The following is a 15764-nucleotide window of genomic DNA, read 5'->3' as shown; positions in this document are numbered from 1 at the left end:
TCATTTTATAAGAAAATAAGAAAACACGCGCATAATATTCGTCACATATTTAACAATTAAATAATGAATGTCGAGATACAATTTGATTAATATGCTGCAAACATTTTTTCATCTTTATTTTAAGTCTCGTACAATAGTCTAACTTGGAGTCCCAACTTCATTTGGCGCAACCCAAAGTGACAGTGAAAGCGCAGTCAGAATTCATTAAAGTCGGAGGGAAAAAAATGCGTCTAAAGCTTGTCAACAGTTTCAGAAATTTTGTCAAGTCGGACATGCAATGTTATAATTTACCTTGACTGGTGTTTGTGTGCCACATAAAATACATTTTTAGAAAAAAATATAAATGCTCGGATGCTGATTTTATTTTATCCCTTGCATTAAACGTTGAATTAAAAAAGATTTTTGTTTAGCCGCAAAATTATTTATTTGAACATTCAGATTTAAAAAAAAAAAATGTTTTGCACAAATAAACAAAGTAGTGGTTACTGGATGTTTTTGTATACTGTAAGCAAATAACACTAGGCTTCATTAAAAGCTCCAAATTGAGCCTATGCGTAAATGCAGCGCAGAATGAGGTGCTGCTATGTGAAAGTGTTGTCAAGTGTTGGACCTGCTTCCTGTCACATGTCCGCTACAGTAGGATCATATGACTTCAGTCGATGAAAATGAAAGCTGGGTGCAGCCAGCTGAAACCTGTCGTGCTTATTTTGATCTTGAATTCATGTTTTTACGCAAGTTATCAACTGACCGGGCTGCAGGTAAGACTTGAATCTGGCGATATATCAGCGGGGGTCTTTACCACAGTACGTGAATGCCGCATCTTATCCATTATATCCTCGAGGAGACGCTTGTTTTGGTGGATGTACAGTAGCTGTAGGTGCGAGCGAGGATGAGTGGGAGTGTTTTTGTGTATAACCCTCATTTTAACATCGTATCGACTTGTGATCGCAGGTATGTGAGCTCTGCAGCGGTACAGTCTTGAATGGCACCGAGGTGGGTCAACTTTGCTCCTCGTCCGCTGGTCGGATAGACGGGCGCTGCTGCTTGAAAAATGACAACACAAGCGACCCTGAACGCATCATCGGGTAGGATATTAATGCCGCCTTCAATGTCTATCGGAAACGTGGCAATTACGTTTTATTTTATTTTACAAGTTATACTGTGTGAGGCCCTGGATAATAAGATGTGGTAAAAGTAAACAAACAGTGTGCAGTACACCAGTGCAAATAAATACATATATATATATATATAGAATAAATAAATGAAAAGGTTTTGGGGCAAAATGTGTAAAAACAAACAAACACACAAATAAGTAGTTTTTCTTGAGTTTTAGTAGTTCTTTTAGTTTTTATTTCTGAATAAGAAGTTTATGTTGATATATCCCTTGCTGTACTTCAATATGATAATTAGGACACATAGCTTACTTTTTTTTTGGAAAGGTAATTATCAACACAAAAGTATAACTTTATTTGGCAAACAAATGTCATTAGAATTGTATCAGTATCCTTCATTTGTGCTACTGTTATATTGCCTCCATTTATCAGACCATATTATTTACAACTTCGTCACAAGAGCTTAGGAGGAGCCCTGGAAGGCCCGCATATTTGTTGGTTGAACAGCCAGTCTGTCTGCTTTGTTATCAGTCGGACTGTCTTACTATGTATCCTTGGATGCCAGTGCTGGTACTGTCCCTGTTTAGTACAAACAATGTTTATACTTCTGCATAATGTTAAGGGTTTTTTTCTGTTAATGTTTCAACATGTTTTTTTGTTGTTGTTGCTGTTTTGTTTGTGTCAGGTTGGATCTGTCCAATTGTTCATTAACTCACATCGGGGATCTTCAGGGAGCATCAACAGCTTTAATGGTGTATGTACAGTAAAATACAGGCCTACACCCCACACTAGTGTACAGACAGAAAAAGCAGAAGTCTCTGTGAAGTTCTTTTTCAGGCAAAGCAAAAGACCAGCGCTCATCACTGCTGCACGCTCTGATTCTGCATGATTTTATAGGCCCTTTTCCAGATACCTTGTAGATTTCTGCACCGCTGAAACAAGCATTTCCCAGAATGATCTTACTGTGATTAAGTCAACACTGACATTCTTAGGCAGTAGGAGTTTAGGAAAGTTTCTATTCCCAGCAGCAAAAAAGTAAAAAAAAAAAACCTTAATCTCTCCTGCTGGCAAGGACCAAAACCAAAATAGTATGAGTAAAAAAACATTCCAGTATCAGGACCGACCAAACATGTCTTACTCATTTTTTGTTTATTAATATCTATGCAGAACTTTACCTTTTCACAAGTGTTTTACTTTACAAATGTTTGCTTTGCAGAGACCTCTCACTCAATCCCATTGTCAACGTCAGTGACACGGCATTTCAAGGATTTATCGAGTTGAATCACTTGTGAGTACATCGTTCCAAAAACTGCACCGAAGCTATGACAGCTGCTCATGAATATGAAGTTAGTTTTACGTCTTCGTAACTCTATTTTTGTGTCTCTATAATAGGATTTTGCCGCAAGACATAGTTTGTCCGGGAGGCAACACCTCTTGGGGAAAGGTTGAGGTCAAACAGGGAAAACGTCTCTGTGAGGGCCAGAAAAGTATGTGCAACCAGACTGGACAGCTGTGTGAGTTCCCATCTGTTAATCTTCCATTGTGACACATTAAATCTTAAACTGCCTTCTGGTTGAACGTGACATCTGTTCATCTCACAATTATCGACAATCCTCAGCCGTTAACTGCCCGGAGAACTCCCTCTGTGCTCCCTACGGGCCTGGCTTCTTCGAGTGCAGCTGTGCTGACAACTATCATGGATACAAGTGTCTGCGGGAGGTCAGTTCTGGAAGGAGCTTCATTTGAATCATTATTTATTTATGTGCTTCAGTGCAACATTTATTACCAGTGCACTTAAATCTTCTTATTATCTAAAGAATTTTTTACTTTTATTGTCAATAGGGGGAGTTTCCAGCCCTCCAGGTGTTCGGGCCTCTCGGGGCGTCCACGGTTGTGATCTCCGTCCTGCTGTGGGTCACACAGAGACGTAAGGCCAAGGCGCTCTGAGGCTGAAGTGCAGCGGCTTGATTTACTGACTGTTCCGAAAGGGAAAATGCTGACACAAAGTCTGAGGTGACCCCAGGCTTGTTTTAGACATTACGTTTAATTCTGATTTACACCCTTGTGGGGCAGCTACATTTTAACGGGGACTGACTTTTTTTCAGTGCAATTCTACAGAAAAAATTAGAACACGCGTTGCTCCAAGTTTTACATTTTTGACGGTACCACTGTTAACACTTAAATTATCATTTAAAATGTAGTCAACTGACATGGGAAATTAATGAAGAGGGTGTTTTTAAGAATATTTTGAAGATTGTCTTGCTGTTGACTGTGCCAAACATGCATCGAATATGTGTCTATGTGGGTTGAAGTGTATTTCAGGAAATGTTATAGTTTTTTTTGTGGGGCATTTTTCTTTAACGCATGTTAAACACGTGCTTCACTCAGAGTAAACCAAGTCAAGCTCACTTTATGAATCATGACATGGATGATTAAAATTCTAAGTTGAACTGAGCTTTCTTTTTCCTCCGTCACAAGTTTATATTGAATGCTACAGTGTGTCATTCCGGTGTCAACTGCTGTTACATCTTGCATGTTTCGATTTACGAAATGTCTCGATGTTGTTTTGATGTCGCCACAATGAGATTCAGGGTTCTAATAAAGAAATGAAAACAAACTACTTTGCTTGAGTTACCGCGACATTGTAAGGGCATTTGTTCATTTGATCATCTTTTGTATCTTGAAGCGTCGCCCAAGTGGCGAAGACATTCAGCGTCATAAGCAGTTTTAATATGTTACACATTAAATTAATTATTACATTAGCTAAAAAACAATTTAGATGAAAAATAAGAGTTCATCTGGGGACAAAATGTTGCTTCTTCCAAGTTTTTGTTTTCCCCTTGGTGTTAAAAACTAATACGTCTGCCAATATCAAACTCGAGGCATGTGTGTGTGCGTGACTTTGTGGATGTAACAATAAATGATCGGAGTACCTTTGCCAAAACAAGTTTTACTACCTAGTTAATGTCTTACTCTTCTTTATCCTGTAAAACTGATCAGGTCATTAACAACTAGTCTGAAGAATTGATGTGAGCCATAAAACTTCTCTTGAGATATTGCAGCTCTGACTGTAATTAGGGAACCAATTCTGCACAGATTGCAGTGGTCGAGCGTGTTGCGAACCACAGTGGAATTGTTCTCCTCTAAATGCTGGAAATTAGATGTTGTGCTGTTAAGAAACAGATCCTAACATGGATTTATTAAAACATGTTGGCATTACCAGAAAAAAAAAAAACGACAGAACCACCATCCTCAAATCTCTGTAATTATCCAGTCCTAACATAAAATCACACATGGACTCAGTTTAAAAAGCGTATGCCATTTCAGATATATATTTATTGCATGCTAAAAGCACGATATTTTGTGTTGTGTGCGTGCATTTCCAGCACACAAAACTTTCCCCATCACGACACAGAGAAACCGCCTCCGAGCTCAGGCTGGTGTGAGCGTGAGGTCGTTCACTGGTCCACGTTTTTCACTCGCAGCACCACGGGGACCGACGTGCATGGGATCATTCCCAGATCTGTGATGACTAGGTCCACGAAGTCAGGCGGTGTCACGTCGTACACCAGGTTAAGCAGGCCAAGTGAGGGCACTTCCTGCCAGTGCTCTAGCTGGGTCGTCCCTGTGCGGGTCACAATGAGGTCATCGGGATCGTCTGGAAAGGACAGATGAAGATTAATTTCATTAAATTACAGCAGAGGTAGGATAGAACAAACACAGCATTTGTTGTCAAAGAATGAACAAGCTATTTTTTTCCCGTACCTAGTTCATTGGACACGAAGGAATCCGTCTGCACCCTCTCGCAAAACTTGTAGGTCTCACAACACACCAGTACAGGCACGTTAAAGGCTTTGGCCACTAGAGCTATCTGTGACGTCCCCACGCGAGACATGACGTAACCGTTGGCCAGCAGAGCGTGAGCACCAAGGAACACCTTCGATACCTACGAGGTCCAGGTTCAAGGCATTATATGACATATCCACACAAATAAGGTAAAGACATACTACTGAGGCTTCAATGTGTCAATAATGTTGTTACTTCTGGAAGGATGTAGGAGACAGCTGAGATAAGGACATAGGTACAGTTGATGCCCTTCTGGACCAGGCGCCTCAGGGCTTCCCGGCCCTCCAGACGAGGCCTGCTGTCCACCACAATCACACGGAACTTCCTGTTTTTCTCGAAGGCCTCGCACAGGATGTGGTTGACCAGTGACGAGCTGAAAATTAAAGATAGAGGAGAATGTGGAAGGAAGGTGGGAGTTTAAGGGGTGAGACAAGAAAAAGGGAAGAGAAAGTGTTGAGTGGTTTTGAAAATAAGATTTTAGGCGGGACGCATACTGTAAGGGTCGCATTTTCAGCAATAACATTAAGCAATGATTATTTTTTCCAAGGGAACTGCTTGTGCAACAGCTGACTCATTTTTTTCCCCTTGCATGTCAGGTTTAAGTGGCTCACCATCCGTAAACTAGGATGACATCTCCATCGCTGATCTTTTCTATTGAGTACTTGGCAATAGCTTTAGCAGCAAGGACGATCTTCTCGTTAATGTAGCAATCGATGCAGTTGAGCAGTTTGCGCTTTGCCTAAACACAGAGAGCGAAAGACAGTGACTACATGGGGGGAGACATGGAAACTGAAAACCAGCAACTTTCTGCCTGTAGAACATGTTGATCTTATATGACATCTGGTTAATTTATGAGACAAACAAGTGTGACAAAAACCTCTTCTTCTTTGCATTGACTGGGGATATTGGAGATCTCCTTCTTGATGTATTTGATGGCATTACCCATGCTAGCCGACAGAGGGCGACATTGATTCAAAAAACTGCAAGAAGAATCAGACAAAAGGAATCATTTTGTGTGTTCAGCTATAACATTAAGCAGCTAACTTATCAAATGTGTAGCGTGGCAAATAAGGACAGCAGTCCTCTCTAAATTCTAGCACTCAGTAAAGATAAACAAGTAACGACACACAACTAAAACTGGTAAATTTTTGGTACCTGATATAAGGTTTCAGCCTGTTGACCAAGTCTCTAGATAGCTCCTCATTTGGAGGTGTAGTATAGTCCCTTATTACCTGAGAAGAGAAAATGTAGATGTAAGTTTCTTTCTTTAAGTCTGTCAAAAGATTTTTAAGAATGCAACGACACATTACAGAACTGATTGCTGGTTGCAGAAAAGGTGATGCAAAACTGCATCACTCGATAGACAGCCAAGAGCTCGAAAAAGCTGAAAGCTGGACTGTGTGGCTGGGAGACGCACAGAAAGGCTGGCTTAACTTTACATGAAAGAGCAACTGAAGTAATATAAGGAGCTGGAATAATTATAAGGATGGGATACAATAGGCAAAATATACTGTATAGAATAAATGGTTGAAATTAGGATAATAGTGTAGGGTCTTATTTGAGTTCAAGTGTACGGAATACACAAAACACGAAAGTCAACACATTTTTTTTATAGAAACAGCAACATAACAACCATGTTTAAAGTGTTACAGTGTGTGTGAACAATATCTTTCAACATCTTGCACTTTAAATGTGCAAAATCAAACAAAACAAACCTTGCTTGTTTTTTTTTGGTGGTGTAAAGCACTTGGACTAAATAGAGTCTGTGCTCAGTACCTGTTTGAAGGCATGCAGCAGGGCGACAGAGCGGGCGTTGGATCCTGCCACAATACCCTGTGAATACTGGAGACCCAGTCGAACAATAGCAGGATGAATCACCGTGGAGGGAATGCTGCAACAGACAAAAACACTCCGTAACAATCAACGAGCTTAAAGGTAATTTACCCGAATCAATCTCTTGTCAGACTATATTATCAATATATTGATATATTGATAATATATATAAACTATATTGTCAGTTTACCCGAGTTGCTGCGTCAGAGGGGCTTTGCGACTGTACTGGTGGAGATGAGAAAACAGGCTGACTTTGTAGCCGTAGTCTGACCGGAGTGGGATCTGAAATAAAGCAGATTAGAATCCACTGCCATCAGTCACCAGTAATTCAAAAGGTCACTATTGATATGATGAAGTTAACAGTCACAGCACAGCCTCAGCGTAATTCAATATACAGCAACATTTGTAAGTCAAATTAAACTGAACACACTACTTGCTGCTCTCATACAAAATTCACAACAAACTTAACTCTGAAAGTCTACGATTTTGTTGTAAATACTCTCCAAACACAACCACAGCAGTTTGGAGCGCAACCATACACCTGCACAGCAAACAGCTCAGTGTTGTGGGTAAACATAAACAACAACAACAACAAGAAACAATATACAAGTTACCAACTTCTCAAACCAACACATCCCACCTCTATCTCCATGGACAAGACGGGCTGTGCCCTTAACTTTTCATTTAATGAGTGACATTGGAGTACAACAACAATGAAGGTTAGCAAACAGAACAAAATTGGACAAATGTCAATGGCACACGGTTAAGAAAGTCAGACCTTGACCTTTGTAGCAGCATTGTATTCTGGTGTCTGAAAGAAACGTCAGGTTCAATCACATGCGGTAGAGGTCAATGAACATGATTTACATACTACTGTATTCTAAAATTATTCTGAGATCTGTACTTGTTGTAAATAGCCAAACAGTACTTAGTAGTGAAAAAGCATAAACTACTGTATCATAATGGATTTTAACACATTTGTTACAAGTTTCTGATTAAAGCAACCAAGATTCGGGCAATTCCTCACACATTTTAGATTTTTTTATAACTTGATAATAATGCAATGAACCCATGGTTATTATTCACACGTTTTACCCCGAAATCCTGACACATGGCATGCCCGCAACATTTCCCTGGCAGCTCCTTATGTCAAGGCAAGCCATCATAAATCAGACAAAGCATGCTATCATGGCTGAAAGCTGAAGATACTGAAAAGTAGCTTTACCTGTTGTCTTTCCAATTTCTTTGCCAGCTTCTTTAAAACTTCTGGGTTGTCCACCTGGACATGCTCTGGGAGCCTCTTCACAACTGAAAATGCATCAGTGAAAAGTGTGACTTTCTCCATTATATAGTGTGTATTTTCCGACCGTTATGATCTCCAAGATATTACAGTACCTGGCTGGAGCTCACTAGGTGGTGCTTTAGGTTTGCCCGGAGCAGCTTGAGGCCCCACATCCCCCTTCTTGCCTTTGGAGGCCCTCTCAGCCTCTTGCCGAGCTCTCCTCTCGGCTTTCAGCTCTGCTTTACTCTTAGCTGGCTTGTCCGCCGCGGAAGGAGTCTCTGAGGCAGGCACAGGAACTGGAGCAGGTGCTGCTGAAGGAGCTGAGGGAGACAAGACAGACTTCATTAATTACAGTCGTCGATTGTGATCGGACAGAACGTTTCTGTCAGCATCCAGCTATTGGTCAAGTGAGAAATATACATCTGTATAATCTATACAATATGCACCTTTCTGTGCTGGGGGTTGTGTTGGGGTCTGGGGAGCTGGAGAAGCTGCACTGGCAGGTTTCTTTTCCTTCTCGCTGTCCCGTGAAGGCTTGTCATCTTTTTTCTCTTTGCTCTTCTTCTGCTGTTTCTTCTCTTTTCTCAGCCTCTGCTTCTCCTCTTTGGTCAGTTCTTTACCTTCTTGCTGTTGAGTGCATACATCAAGAACTGGGGTCAATGAAAACATCACCATACCAAACCTTGAATGAGACTGTGAGAAAAAAAACCCAAGAACATACAAACCTTTGCTTTAACAATGTCATCTTTCCTTTCAGGTCCTTCTGTAAAATAACCAACAGATGATTCAATGATTACATCAGTTCATTTCATACTTGTGTTTTTTTCTATCTATATATATTTATAATGGGTTGTAATGACAGAACCAGCCACTATCTAATAATCGGTCCTTCAGTTTTGGTGATGCTGTTAGCTGTCAGTACAGTGTGTCACTGAACTTGATGGGTTTGCATCATGCTAACGACACCAGTCACAGAACTGGTCGGCTACCATCCCCTGCACGGCACAGACACTTTAAATCAGGCACAAAACATCATGTTTGCTTAATAAAAGACTGCTAAAAAAGCTGATGCAATAACATCGCGATGCCTCCCGTTTAACTACTCTGTCTAGCTCAACGGAGCCGTTGACTCGTCTGAAATGCTAACGTTAGCAGCGCTAGCATTGGGTAATTAACTTCTCTACCAGCCGAACACAAAGACGACAAAACGGGAATTATAAGCGGAATGTATTTCGTAGCCACACACGCAGGGGACGTGATGAAAATACCAGGAGGCAACAGTAAAGTCCAGCTGTTACACACTCCCGAACTCACCTGGCTCTCCGGCGTCAGCCATGTTTACGCTGCTGCTCCACTTCCTCTGCTGCTCGCACAAACTACCGCCCCGGGAAACGCTCGTCGCCCCCTGGTGGTGGAGGAGGAGTAGCGCGGCGCTGCTCCCGCCTCCGGTCCAGGCAGGTTGATTTAGGAGAGGGCAGTGAGCCGGCTGTGGCCGCGCTCCAGGCTGCTGTCGACAACCACCATACCTCTTAATTAATTAGCCTTCAATATGTTTCTGAGATTACGTTGTTGCAGTCATTAGTTTTGAAGCAATATGTTGAATATTACACCTCAGCCCGGGTCGACAACACGTGACGCACTTTCAGAACAGCTCTCTGCACACCAAGGTCAGTTTTATTTGTGTGTATATTTGATATTTACTACTTTTATCCACATCTGTGGAGGATTTCTGCTTATTTTACATCATCACACCTAGTTGTGGACAACTTTCTACACAGTTTTGATTAATTGGTCATGACATTATGGGTAGATTATCAGTATTATTGTTACATCATTAAACTAAATAATCTACAGTCGGCCTATCATGATCATTATAGATCATTTTAATTCACCTGATTCCCTCCTCAGCCCTGCATTGGTCAGTTTTTCTGTCTAACCTAAGGGTCCATATTAAATAGTCAGCCATAAATTCACTATTTTTAGGACCATCTCGAGCTTAGTCTACCACATATTACATTGTTTTATTATTATTATTTTTCTTTTTATTTGGGGCATTTGCAGACATGGGGCATCTTTTTTTGCAAATCAACACATAATGAATGAATGAATGTGGCAGATGATTGAGATGGATGTGAAATTTGGGCTTCAGTAATAACAGGACAGGTTTTTCTTTACATTAAATCCTCCAGGCTGTCTTGTTTGGGTGGCACATTATAATGAAAAAATACAAAACATCACTTAATATAGTCATGATTATTGTAGGAAATATCCTGTTCCCTGGCTCTGACTCCTCCTGACCTAGATTCAGGGTACACTGTCAGATTCTGGATGGATACAGTATGTGTCACTTGACTTGGGATGGGCCAAGAGATCTTGTTACTCTGATGTAAATTAAAGAAACAAACAAACAAATGGGCCGATGATGAATCGTCTGTCAGGAGACTCCAGATTGTGCGTGTCACCTATGCTTGTGTGTTGATATGGATAGCCAAAGTAATAAACTTAAAAAAATATATATATATTTCCATCACATTCATGAGGTACAGTATACACCTGAAAAAGGCTTTACGTACTGCTATAAATGGCTAACCTCTCTGCATTAGTCAGACCTAACATTTATAACTAAATAAAGTTCATTTGAATGTATTTAAGATTTTTTTTTTTTCATTTTCAACAAAAAAAATAAGCAAATGTTCTGCTGCCTTTTTAAATACACTGACAAAAACTAAACTGCGTCTGTTTAAGGGTGGACAAAAGTCATCACGATCTAATTATCATCCATAGATACTACTCATCATACAGTTATTATGGTAATACTTGGATGCACGTTAAAGATAATAGGGAATATGACTGTGACTTTGTCACATTGGAAGAAATTGTAATTCACCACCGCATGTTGTCATCAATCTTTTATTAACACCCATCGCCATACAGGAAAAACAAACAACAGCGAGACACTTTAAGTATAGCAACGATCTATCATTCTAAACAGACTACCGCCTCTAAAGTACGCCATGTCTTTGGTTTTCCACGCCGGTGTCTGCTGGCTGACTGAATTCACGACGCAGTAGCTGGTTGAAGGGGACCAAACCTCACAGAAACACCTGACTTGGTTCCGTTTGACCAGCCACAGCAAGGCGTGTTGCTTCAGCTGCAAGAGCCAGAGCGAGAGAGAGGTGGGGGGTGGAGGGGTGCATACAGCGAGGAGGAGGAGGAGGAGGAAGGGGGGGAGAAGGGAGCGAAGGTTACAGGGTATAGAGGACATAGAAAAAGTAGGAAATGAGAGAGGATATAGAAGTTGGACTTCTTTGGGCCGTGGTGTCCTCTTCGGTCTTACCTGATGGAGCAGAGAGAGAGAGAGAGAGAGAGAGATCGTCACTAACTGACATGTCACGCATAGTTACAACATGTTACCGAGCAGATCATTCCTATTTAGAGGTTTGGGAACCCTGACAGCCGGTGACATCGCCCTATTTCCTTCCAAATCCGGCCCTGCGGGAGCGAACCTTCACCCCTCGGTGACAGCTCCACATCCACCCTGCCTCCCCCTCTTCCCTTTTTGAGAGTCCTGCCTTTGCTATAATGGGTGACAGCTGTGGTCCGTCAATCCTCCTTGACTGTCAGCCGTTGGGGCAGGGCAGGAATTTTTCAAGAAGTTCCCTGAGACCCGATCAGCAGATCCCTGGGAGTAATGCTAACTGCACACGTGCCTGAGCTGAAGGAGAGGGAACGGGCCCTTCACCTGTTGTCCTGCCACACACACACGCACACACGCGCACACACACACACACACACACACACAAATACACACATGCTCATGAACCCTGACACCCCCCCTCCTCCTTCTCCTATCTCATAAAACAAAGACACTCAGACAATCGTTGAGTTGAATGGACAGTGAAATCAGTAATGTTTTTTTTTGTTTTTTTTTTTCCCAGTGTGGTCGCTGCTTGAGTCCCCTTGAAACCACACACTTCCTTACATTCCATAAGTGGTGTATTAATATGGGGATATAAGGAAGCATGTCCTCACAAGGGGCAACAACTGGATTCAACGCTCCTCTGGCACAAAGTACCCTTTCATAGGCAGAGGAGCAGGAACAACCCGGCTTAACAATGGTTAACTGTGACAGAGCGGGACGACAGGAGGACACGTGATGGCGGCTACGATCATCTGCGCCACACAAATGTAACATTTTGGGGCTGACACAGAAGGAAAAGTCATGTTTAGTTTTCTGCTATTTATCAGGCAAGTTTTCCTACTCTTGTCCTCTAACACAAGCAGGAAATAGGACTTTTCAGTGCTGAAAGGAAAAGTGTGTTCTCCTCTCAAAGTTGCTAGAAAACAGATGATTAAGGCTGTTTAATAGCCCGCCCCGTGCAGCTCTTTGATGGGTCATGCCAATGTGGTGATGCTGAACTGAAATAACTGCGGAGGGCGAGGCGTATTCTGACTTCCAGCACACAAAGGTCACAGTCTGTGCTCTTTCCTAAGCCATGCCAAGTCATTTTAACCCAAGCAGCTGTGTAAAAAAAAAATACATCTCTCATAAGAACAGGAAATGAGTGTTAAATAAAAACAAAAATTCACCTCGAGGGCATTTTTCAGAATGTGTCTTACTCACCTTAAATGAATCCCGCTGCGTCACCTCTGTAGTTTTCTCTCGCGGTGAGCAGCTGGAGTCGAGCTTCAGGCCACGCTTGGGTTCAGCCGGCGTCTCCTACACTGTCTACTGGTGACCTCCTTCATAGATCTACACACTGCCTGTGTCGTCTAGCTCCGAGACCAAATGGCCACGAGAAACGCCTTGCTGGGAGAATTTCCCGGTTCTTTCCTGTGTCGCGCCTCGGCCTCCCACCCTCACCTGACAGAGGTGTCGGGGCTCTGTGTCTATCGTAAAACTTACAGAAAAACATTTAACGGCTGGGTCGGCGCCTGATCTTGCTCACATGGTGCTGCAACATCTGAATCTGAAAGATCTTCGCCACAAGCGGAGGAAGCTTGTCGCTCTAAAGGCCAAATATGAACCCTTTTACATAAACCTACAAAAACAGAAAACCAACCTTACTCCTTGTCCCTGAAGCTGCCCCCCTCTTCCCACCCATTAAAAGCCCAAACTCATCTCAAACTCCCCCTCAGCTCCCTGAGAACTTCATCCTCCCCTTTGCCTCAGCTATCCTGCGGTCGACCATCCTCCTCCGTATGTTGCCTGGTGGATTGTGCCCACAACAGGCCTTGCAGATCGGCCTTTTCTATCCCGCCAGGAGCGCCCCCCTCCAAAGCGGCCTCCCACCTGTTGGTGTCCTTTAGAAGCCCGGGCCTCTCCTGCGCCTCCTGTCCGGCCCAATCAGGGCCCTGACAGGGGGGAGCCAGCCTGTGAAATCACACCTCTCAGCTGTTCACACTGGGCTCGAGACACCCTACACCCCTGCCGTTCCTCTGTTCAGCCCCCCCCCCCCCCCCCCCCCCCCCCACGCCCCACCCTGCCTCTATTTTACACCGAATGTCAATGGCTCCTTTTTGGAGGAAAAAAAAAAAGAAAAAGAAAAACGGGAGAAAGAGAGGGATACAGAGAAACAAGGAAGCAACTGCACGATGGGCGTGTTTTATTGGGTTTGGGGGTACAGTCGGAACAGCAGTTCCAGCAGAAGTCACAGCTGAAGCCAAGGTTGAGTTTCATCCCGAGCTTCACTTTAGTTTCATTGTATCGTTTACAGGCCCAGGAAAAAGTGACGCTCGCCGTTGTCAAAGCGCTCAGCGGCCCCTCTGACAAAAGCCATTTTTACGTGATGACATGATGAATTGAGACGGTCGGCCCTTTGTGAGGAGGAAACACAGCCGACCAAATGTGGCGAATCCTTTGATAAACTGTGATGGGACCCCTCTGTTGGTGAAGCGCGGCCAATGATATGTGAGGAGTGTGAATAAGTTATATGGGCTCTTCTTCTTCTTCTCCTTCTTCTTCATCTCGTCGTGGCACCGTAAAAACTCAGCAATAAATTCTCCAGTGGCCACAAGGTGACCGTCCTGACACGGAAAACGACACTGAATGTAACACAAGATAGATCGGTGTGAAGGGACGAATCAAGAGAGGTTGTTCACAGTAACATCAGCTGATAATGCCCTGCAAAAAAAGTTGTGCGCTTGCCAAGATTTAAAGCCTAAGATTTGGTCAATTATCTTGTTTTAAAAGAATATATATATTTCAAGGTTTAAGCTGATTTATTTGTCAGTATACAACATAATGAAATGAGAGTTTGTGTGTCCGGAATGCTTCACATACACACATACGAACAGCCCGCAGTTATTTAGGCTGTGGACATAAATACTCGAACGCGTACACACCCAGGAAATAATTCTCTGGTGCATTTTTTGGAATTATGCGTCAGGGTGAATGTAAACAGTTTCTATCTCGAGCTTTTAATCCGTGGTATATTCTAAAATTGCTCGGGAAAATGTCGAAATTAGTCAGGAAATCTTAAAACCGAGCAATTTATCATTTCTTTCATTAAAAGAATGGAACATGTGTCCAGTAACATTTTCCATTTTCCTTGTTTTCATGTTCCTTGGTGTAAATTGTAAAAAGTGTGTATAGATTAGGAATAAAAAAAAATTGTTTTACACTTCTTACTGCACTGTCAGTCAGATCTTGAGTAATGATCTAATGATCTAAAAACAATAACAAAGCATTTTGACCTCATGTCAAACCTTTGTACACTCAGGAGAACCTGTGTGTCTCCAAACTCAACCAGTTTATTTCCAAGATCTCTTGTCAAGTTAAATCATCTTGATAATTTCACTTGCAGGGACTAGGGATACACTGGAAAAATGTCACTTCAATAAATAAAAACAAAAAAGCAATGTGTTTCTTGCTCGTAACAAGTTTTAAAAAATTGCCAATGGAACAAATGAAAAGAGCTAAGAGTAAAACATCCCATTGATCTCACTGAAACACAACTTTCTAGGCGATTGTGTCAAGTATACTCATATGATATCCTTGCTATACTTAAACATATGTAATATTTGTAGTTTTTGCATCACAAGATTTCTTATCAGCCGTTACCAGCCGACCATCAGCATTCTTGCTGTCATCCTCTAAGTGATCATATAGAACCTGCAGACCCTTATATGACAGTTTTCAAGCATCTGTGTGGCCACAGAGCGACCAAAACTGTAGAGGCTCGAGCTCGGGGGTTCATTTTCCTCTGCTGCAAGCACAAGCCGCTCCACTAAGGTCAACACCTGTGTTCTAAAATCAGCGGCAGGGTTGGGTGTGATAGGAACCCGGGCCTCATTCACAGAAAGCTCGAGCTCAGAGAGGAGGGCTTATATTGAAACCCAATAGTCTCGCTATTTTCGAGGCACTCGCCGTCCACAAATAGCCACCCCACCGCATCTTTGTAGCTCCCGTTTTTGCCTCCGCCACAGGATGTTGTCTAAATTGGACAGTTGTTCGATATTTCCCATGGCCCCGAGCCAGGTTGTATCACAAATGCAACATTTCCACTAATGTCAGCTATGCGCCGAGGCCTTGGCGGATATATCTGGGCGCTCGGAAGATCGGATGACTTTTGTTGTTTGAGTGGATTCTTGGCCCCTCGCACCGGACACAATGGTTAAGACACAAATCATAATCCCGGTGTTCCTCCTAACGGGGAGGACAGCTGACTCCTGCCGCATAGCACCGGCTC

At 42.6% G+C, this 15764-nt stretch overlaps 2 protein-coding genes and 2 long non-coding RNA genes across 6 annotated transcripts; 2 read left to right on the top strand and 2 right to left on the bottom strand.

Moving 5' to 3' along the window:
* The first annotated feature begins 615 nt into the window (after window positions 1-615).
* atraid (all-trans retinoic acid-induced differentiation factor) lies at window positions 616-3732 on the top strand. Its single transcript, XM_030405717.1, has 7 exons — window positions 616-758; window positions 952-1085; window positions 1798-1866; window positions 2329-2400; window positions 2505-2626; window positions 2731-2831; window positions 2955-3732. The coding sequence occupies exons 1-7, from the start codon at window positions 660-662 to the stop codon at window positions 3057-3059; spliced, it is 702 nt and encodes a 233-aa protein (XP_030261577.1). The 5' UTR covers window positions 616-659; the 3' UTR covers window positions 3060-3732.
* A 683-nt stretch (window positions 3733-4415) lies between these two features.
* eif2b4 (eukaryotic translation initiation factor 2B, subunit 4 delta) lies at window positions 4416-9509 on the bottom strand. Of its 3 annotated transcripts, none has more exons than XM_030405714.1 (14): window positions 9388-9509; window positions 8799-8836; window positions 8520-8700; window positions 8187-8393; window positions 8017-8099; window positions 7570-7602; window positions 6982-7073; window positions 6735-6849; window positions 6114-6190; window positions 5836-5938; window positions 5570-5697; window positions 5154-5331; window positions 4878-5058; window positions 4416-4770 (listed from the first exon to the last, which is right to left on the bottom strand). In XM_030405714.1, the coding sequence occupies exons 1-14, from the start codon at window positions 9407-9409 to the stop codon at window positions 4571-4573; spliced, it is 1638 nt and encodes a 545-aa protein (XP_030261574.1). In that variant the 5' UTR covers window positions 9410-9509; the 3' UTR covers window positions 4416-4570. The 3 variants fall into 3 exon arrangements, with proteins under 3 accessions (XP_030261574.1, XP_030261575.1, XP_030261576.1); XM_030405715.1 differs by having other exon boundaries at window positions 7576-7602; XM_030405716.1 differs by lacking the exon at window positions 7570-7602.
* A 9-nt stretch (window positions 9510-9518) lies between these two features.
* On the top strand, window positions 9519-12668 carry LOC115574279 (uncharacterized). The gene is made up of 2 exons (XR_003982462.1): window positions 9519-9740; window positions 12012-12668. It is a non-coding gene; the product is annotated as an uncharacterized LOC115574279 (long non-coding RNA).
* LOC115574278 (uncharacterized) lies at window positions 10968-13431 on the bottom strand. The gene is made up of 2 exons (XR_003982461.1): window positions 12698-13431; window positions 10968-11410 (listed from the first exon to the last, which is right to left on the bottom strand). It is a non-coding gene; the product is annotated as an uncharacterized LOC115574278 (long non-coding RNA).
* Between the last annotated feature and the right edge of the window lie 2333 nt (window positions 13432-15764).

This window comes from Sparus aurata, chromosome 22 (genome assembly GCF_900880675.1).
Source record: "Sparus aurata chromosome 22, fSpaAur1.1, whole genome shotgun sequence".
Classification (NCBI taxonomy): Eukaryota; Metazoa; Chordata; class Actinopteri; order Spariformes; family Sparidae; genus Sparus; species Sparus aurata.
The sequence above is the reverse complement of the archived record's forward strand: the minus strand, read 5'-3'. Positions and strand labels throughout refer to the sequence as shown.